Source organism: Berghia stephanieae, chromosome 4 (genome assembly GCF_034508935.2).
Source record: "Berghia stephanieae isolate SIO BIC M18660-M18661 chromosome 4, UCSD_Bste_1.3, whole genome shotgun sequence".
In the NCBI taxonomy this organism is placed as follows: domain Eukaryota; kingdom Metazoa; phylum Mollusca; class Gastropoda; order Nudibranchia; family Aeolidiidae; genus Berghia; species Berghia stephanieae.
Genome location: NC_088363.1, coordinates 81,058,080 through 81,065,579, shown reverse-complemented (window position 1 = coordinate 81,065,579; position 7,500 = coordinate 81,058,080). Strand labels below are relative to the sequence as shown.

At 36.4% G+C, this 7,500-nt stretch overlaps 1 protein-coding gene across 1 annotated transcript in view; it reads right to left on the bottom strand.

The window, feature by feature from the left end:
- The window catches only part of LOC144971360 (uncharacterized), a 188,845-nt gene extending 181,415 nt beyond the window's left edge, over positions 1 to 7,430 (bottom strand). Inside the window, exon 1 of the mRNA XM_078912147.1 lies at positions 6,243 to 7,430. Within this exon, the coding sequence (XP_078768273.1) occupies positions 6,243 to 6,809 (567 nt within the window). The 5' untranslated portion in view covers positions 6,810 to 7,430. The remainder of the gene's footprint in view (positions 1 to 6,242) is intronic.
- Between the last annotated feature and the right edge of the window lie 70 nt (positions 7,431 to 7,500).

Here is a 7,500-nt window from a genome sequence, read left to right as displayed (position 1 = left end):
TATTATACCGTTTTCCAGCGAGAGTATCGGAATAAAATCAGTAGTAAAAACTTGGCTGATGATAATATTGTCTTTTGGGACTTTGTACGCAGCACAAGAGGTTTAGTGTCTCGTCCCGTCTGGTCACAAAATAAGTCGAGGTATATTAAGTAGTAGTAGTAGTAGTAGTAGTAGTAGTAGTAGTAGTAGTAGTAGTAGTAGTAGTAGTAGTAGTAGTAGTAGTGGTAGTGGTAGTAGTAGTTTTAGTGGTAGTGGTAGTATAGTAGTAGTAGTAGTAGTAGTAGTAGTAGTAGTAGTAGTAGTAGGAGGAGGAGGAGGAGGAGGAGGAGGAGGAGTTGTTGAAGTCCGAACGGCGGAGCGGAGAAATAGAGCATCAAATTTTCATGTTTTTTTCCCCCTTAATAATCATAAATTGCTGCCATCTTTATCGTGCAGTTCAGTTGGAAGAATGGATAGGAACAATTTAATATATTCTGATGTAGAGGACTTTGTAGAGAGACTGACCACACAACATTGGGCGGGTCCCTAACCGAGTCGTCATAGGGTCACTGACTTGAACACCGACTGGCCACTGCACAGTTCGCTGACCATGGTTGAGGGCAAGGAGTGACCTTCTATATTTTGATGTTACTGATCAGGGCATTGACCCGAAACGTCATTGTGTAGTGACGGATACTGTCGTTGGTAGGTAAGAGTAATTCACACCAGTATAATGCACGTTTGTATATATAATGTTATATAGCATGACAATTTTAAGAAATATTTCCCCTAGCATGGATAGATTATTGCCTTAAGTCAAGTGTGTCGAATGTGTACTTGGAAAGCAGTTTGATTTGGTAGGTGGGCTGGGGTGGGGGCACTGAATGTGTGTGTGTGGGGGGTGGGGGGGGGGGGGGGGGATGCATAGAAGAAAATAATGGGAAGTCATTGAAAAATGTTGCATTTTTGGTTTAAAGATCGTGCAGTTTTAGAATGGATGGGAGAAGAATGAGAAATAAGGACGAGGTGATGGAAGAGGAGGTGATGAAGGAGGAGGAGGAAGAGGAGGAGGAGGAGGTGGTGATGGAGGAGGAGGAACAGGAGGATGAGGAAGAGGAGGAGGAGGAGGGAGTGAAGGATGAGGAGGAGGAGGGGAATAAATAGAAAAAAAGGAGAACCAAGAGCAAAAGTAAGACAGGAGAGAGGATAGAGGGAACGAGGAGAAACAGGAGGAGGTCGAAGAGGGGAGATGAACAAACAGTACGAACAAGAGGTGAAAGGAAAATTCAGCAAAGAAGAAAAAAAATTAGGTAAAAAAAAAAAGAATGAAAAAATAATTTCTTTTTAAAACATAATACAACACGGCCAAGATCATGCAAAGCAAACACACAAAAGAAGAAACCAAACAAAGAAAACATACTGATTGTAAATATATGGACTGAACCCATTCATGGCATTCATTGGTCTGCAAGTGTATATATATATATATATATATATATATATATATATATATATATATATATATATATATATATATATATATAAGTTATTATATATATATATATATATATATATATATATATATATATATATATATATCCCTGCACACTCACCTCTCTCTCTCTCCTCTCTCTCTCTCTCTCTCTCCCCTCTCTCTCTCTCTCTCTCTCTCTCTCTCTCCTGCATGCATACCTGTTTCAGCAAGTTCTGACGTTTGTTGACACTGACGTGTAACAAGCTTAAAAGACAACGCCTTTTCAATTTTTATGGCCATATGTACAGACAGCCAACAACATACATACTGGCAACTATCTATATATACACAGACACACACACATTTATATATATATATATATATATATATATATATATATATATATATATATATATATATATATTAATTTATATATATATTAAAATTAAGTATATTAGGTTATAATACATAGTTAATAGTAATATGATGATGATAGATATAGATAAGATAGATAGATAATAGATAGATAGATAATAATAGATAGATAGATAGATAGTATATAGATAGTAGATAGATAGATAGATAGATAGATAGATAGATAGATAGATAGATAGATAATATAGATAGATAGTAGATAGATAGATAGATAGATAGTAGATAGATAGATAGATGATAGTAATAGATAGTAGATAAAGATGATGGTCAGTGTATGGGTGATGAAGGTGTGAAGGTTGTTGTGTGTGTGGGTGTGTGTGTGTACGTGTGTGAGTATGTATACCCCCACCTGCATGTATATGTATATAGAGGTCTATTTGCCAGTTCCTGTATTTACCAAGAACAAACATTACCCAAAGTGGGATGCAGAAATGCCTAAAATAAAGGGGGCAGGGAAGGGGTGAATAGTGAATAAGAAGGGTGGGGGTTGTAATGAGGTGGAGTGGGGTGGGGTATGGGGGGGGGGGGGGGGGGTAGGGAGAGCATAATGGCCTGATAGCTCGGTCTCCTAAATATAATGATAGTGAAACTTAGTTTATATTGCTAGCTTGCGCATTTATATAGCGCAATATCCACTAAACGTGATCAGACACGAGGCCTGTTAGGTGATGTTATACACTTTTTTTTCCGACTGAGACAACGCTATTAATGGTCAGGTACTTATTTTATACATGAGTACGATACGATGAGAGTGGATGAGTATAAAGTATTTTCGAGGACCCAACTATACGATGATGATGATGATGATGATGATGATGATGATGATGATGATGATGATGATGATGATGATGATGATGATGACGATGATGATGATGACGATGACGACGATGATGATTATGATGATGATGATGATGATGATGATGGTGGTGGTGATGGTGGTGGTGGTGGCGGTGGTGATGATGATGATTAATTGATGATGATGATGATGATGATGATGATGAGAGAGAGAGAGAGATAGAGAGAGAGAGAGAGAGAGAGAGAGAGAGAGAGAGAGAGAGAGAGAGAGAGAGATTTAGTTTCACTCATAGCGCACGTAGAAGTGCTGAAACGATGAAGACAACGATTTAATAAGGCTATACTGTTTATGATATTCAATATTACATTTCTTTAATACTGCTAGTGTCAAAACACAAATGTATTATAATGCCAGGCAGGTGGGGGGGGGGGGGGGGGGGGATTTGTCAGTAATATGATATCATTTCTACTCTATTTATAGCACTAGCATTAAATGTTATTTTATTTAAACTGACAACAAACTATGTCAAATTGATAATTTGAATTCATTAAATTATGAAAAAGTAAAATTTAGTATTTCATGAGAAGAAGAAAAATAGAGTAAAAAGGGGGAAAAAATAAGAAAATTGTAAAATGAAATGAAGTAAAAAAATATAAGGCCAGAATATATATTATGGAGTAGCAATCAGATCTTTACAAACAACAATATAGTGTTATAATATTGTATATCATTTGATGATAAAGACAAACATCTAGCCATTGAGAAGAATATACAGAAGAAGCCTAGGTCGCATTGCCTTTCTGCTCCTTTTGATGACAAATTAATGTAATACGACCAGTCATGTAAAACTATAATCAAAACCTGCCTAAATAATAAACATGACAGTGGGATGCCAATGTTTTCATCAACATTCAAAAAAAAAAAATAGATGGATAAAGAGAGAGAGAGAGAGAGAGAGAGAGAGAGAGAGAGAGAGAGAGAGAGAGAGAGAGAGAGAGAGAGAGAGAGAGAGAGAGAGAGAGACAGAAGAGAGAGAGAGGGGGGAAGACACAAGGCTGTGTGTGTGTGTGGGGGGGGGGGGGGGGGGAGTACAAAGAAAATAAGACGATAGCATTTTTAATCTACAAGAGCAAAAATCAAACAAAGAAACAAACAATAAAAATAAAACCGTACTAACTGAATACAGGAAATCAAATTTTATGAATGATGAATTAGATACAATATTATTATTAAAAACAAAGAGTTACAATATCTAAAGAACAAAGAATTCTTCATGATAAATAATTCCCCCCCCCCCCCACCCACCCTCCTTGTCTACAACTCTAATGAAATAAACTGTGGTTGTTATTGGATGACCCAGTTTCTATTTATATGGATCTTTTATCCTCTTTCAATGAATTATCAACTAAATGTAATCAAACCTCTTCACTACACAAATGTCATAAATATCAACAAGATTATTGGAGCATGAAAATTAATCAAACTAACAGGAAAATGTCAATCAATACACAGGCATGTGAAAACAGAGTTGCTATTTCAGGCAAGATGACACGTTGACATTGTAACACGAGCCTTGACAACGTAAACAATGAATTGACAATTGCACCTTTTTAACAATTCTGTCATGAATATCAAAATCACATTGTTTACTTTATTTTTAAAAATTAAGAAAGAAAAAAATTGATTCAGAGAAGCGTTTTTGTAATATGATACGAAGCTGTTGTCATTTTAATGAGACAAATTTTCACTTCAATTCGTTGTGAATGCTGCATTGATTAAAAACAAACTGTTTCAATTTTAAAAATTCTGTCATGAAGATAAAAATCTTAAAACTGTGTTTTATTTATTTTATTTTGTTTCTTTACACATATATATAGTTTAGAATTCTGAGATGTAGTTTGAACTACTGAGTTTTGAAATTTGTTTGTGACACATCACGGCAATCTGGTGTGATGTCAGAATGAACCAGATGCTGAAATTGAAGTTAAATCCATCATGCAAAATTTGACACTTGTCATCTGACCAGTAGGTCTTTGGTTCGAATCCAGTCGTGAGTGGTACAAAGTCCTTGGAGAATTCTCTTTACTCACATTCTCTAACCGTACTCAGGCATTAAGATGAATCTGGCTATTAACATTTTTACCTATTGGAAAAAAAATTTAATTTTAATAGTGACCTAACTCTTTCAGCCCCATAGGCTGCACTGTGCAGCCAGAGCAGAATCTGTTCTACTGGCCAATGGCCAAACAGTGCGGCCGGTCTTGAAAGGCAAAAGTAATAATGTAATCCAATCCTACTTTCTAAAAAAGTACTATAAATTGAACCAATGGTATCATTTCTTTCATCAGAACATTCAATTGGCCCTGTGGGGGAGTATTTTAATTGAGATTTTACACCGAATTTGAATTTCGCTTTGTCCTGGCTTGTCATTCTCAAAATGCCTCAATCAGGTGTCAGCCATTTTGTGACGAAAATGCAAATATAACATCAGCGCTTAACGACCATCATGTCAAGTCGACTTTGAGTACATTTAGTGGATTTTGCTTTATATAAATATTCAAGGTGATGGGACAGCATGGCTCAGAGGTACGGTCTTTGCTTCATATACAAAAGGTACCGAGTTCGATCGCCCGCCGCGATGTGTGGCCTTGAGCAAGTCACATCGCCATAGCTCACTTTGCACTGACGCCTTAGTTATTCCAGTCTTCCCTTGGAATATTCCCTAAAGACAAATTTCCCTATGGGGATAAATAAAGGGAATTTTATTTTATTATTTATTGTTCTCATTGATAAAAAATCAACTTGAGCTTTTAGTTTTGTACCAAAATGAGGTGTTATATTTCAAATGATTGCGCTATAATCAGTATCGTGTCCGCACTTTTGAATTAATAAACTACAAAGAGCATATAAAAGTGTCAGATAGAATAAAACAATGAAATAATACTATCCCCGCTACCCACCCCCCATCCACCAGAAAATTCGTCTTCTTCGACTTGGCGATTTAATTTCAGACCATATGAATACTGGATTGATTTGTAGTCCTGAAGCTGTAATGGTAACACAAATTTTTATGGCTATGTGGTCTTGTGATCTTTCGGATTGGAATGTCCTGGGTTCGAGCCTCGCTCGTTGCATAGTTGAGTCCTTGGAAATGACTCTTTACTCAAATTATCTCACTGAACTCAGGTGTAAAATGAGTACCTGGTCGTTTACAGTGTTGTCTCTGTTCGAAAAAAATTGCAATATCGCCTAACAGGCATCATGTCACGTTCTACATGTTAAGTGTTGCTGTTGGCAGGGACCCCTTGTAAAGCGCTTTGAGCACATTTAATGGAAATTGCGCTATAACATAAAAGCTCAATTTATTTAACAAAAATTAAAGTAAGCGGAAGTCAGGCCTGACCATAACTGAATTGAGTTGAGGTGTCTGGGGATAACGAATTTTAACGAACACCTGTCTGGGGATAATCACAGCGTATTCGTATGGTTCGTGTATGTGAGACAAGTATATTATTGACAATTTAAATTTTTGAAAGGAAAATTGTAAATTTTGCCTACCTGTCTCTTTTTCCTAAAGTGCAGAAAAGCTTCTTGTAGACTATTCTTTGGCTTTTTGGGCATTTCACCGAAATATGAAATATCATTAGATTTACTGTCACAAAGTTCTGGATCAAATTCAGTTTGATTTTTGACTTTCATTGACGGTTCTGAAAATTCACTTTCACAATTCTTATCCTCCGCTATCTGTTTGAATTCATCATTTTTCTCCGGTGTGTTAACGCTGTGATTGCTAGTGTTAGTACTAGAAGATTGCTGATAACCATGCTCTTCGACGGCTACACACCTAACACTAACATGACACTGTTGATTCTGGTCCTCGGGGTCATGTTTTATCCCGCTAATATGATTACTACAATCGAGCCGCTTAGAATTAGAACTGATAGCTACCGGTTCATTCACATTCAATTCCACTTCTAAATCGTGGTCTTGTGTTCGATACAGTGGCGAGTTATTACTACTAGACGGGCGTGCTGATTGTGAACATGCCTGTGTTATACAACTGTCTAATAGGATTAGCACATCGACATATGTACTAGACCTGTCAATTAAGCTACCATCCGCCATTTTGCCACAAGGCGTGATATGCACCTCTGCACACAGCTGTAGCTGTGTTGTTGTGTTCGTCAATGCCAGAAGAACTGTCACGAGAATGAGAAGCCATGGATCTTTAAATCTATCAAAATCGAAATTCAATCATCCGTGGATGATTGTCATGCTTCGATAAAGATAATCAAATCAGGGAGATATCTATTGAAGTAAGGGACATGTTTTGTTCAAGTTGTACCTCACAAAACAAAACTAAATATTTCAAAAAGTAAACTGAAAACGAAGAATGTAATGGTGACAGCGCCCTTGACAGTAACCAAAACAATCATTATTCGCAAGGAAATGAAAGAGCAAAGATGATTGGCTAGATTGGAATCGATTAGCCAATCAAAAAACACGAGACAATCCTATCACTAACTTTGAACCTCCTAATTGAAGATCTATATTGAAGGGAAGCAACTATGTCGCGACAGGTAAATCGCTTGTGAGAGTTGTGTTCAGGGTTTTTAAAAAAAATATAAAAAATAAGCGCTATGTTGTTGGTTTATTTTCCAGCTTTTATTTTTAAAATTAATAATAAAAGGTGGTGGGAGGAGTGTTTATAACAGGTAGGCAGGCTACTTAGACTACCACAACGACAACAGTGATGGTGATGTGGGATTATTATTATTATTATTATTATTATTATTATTATTATTATTATTATTAT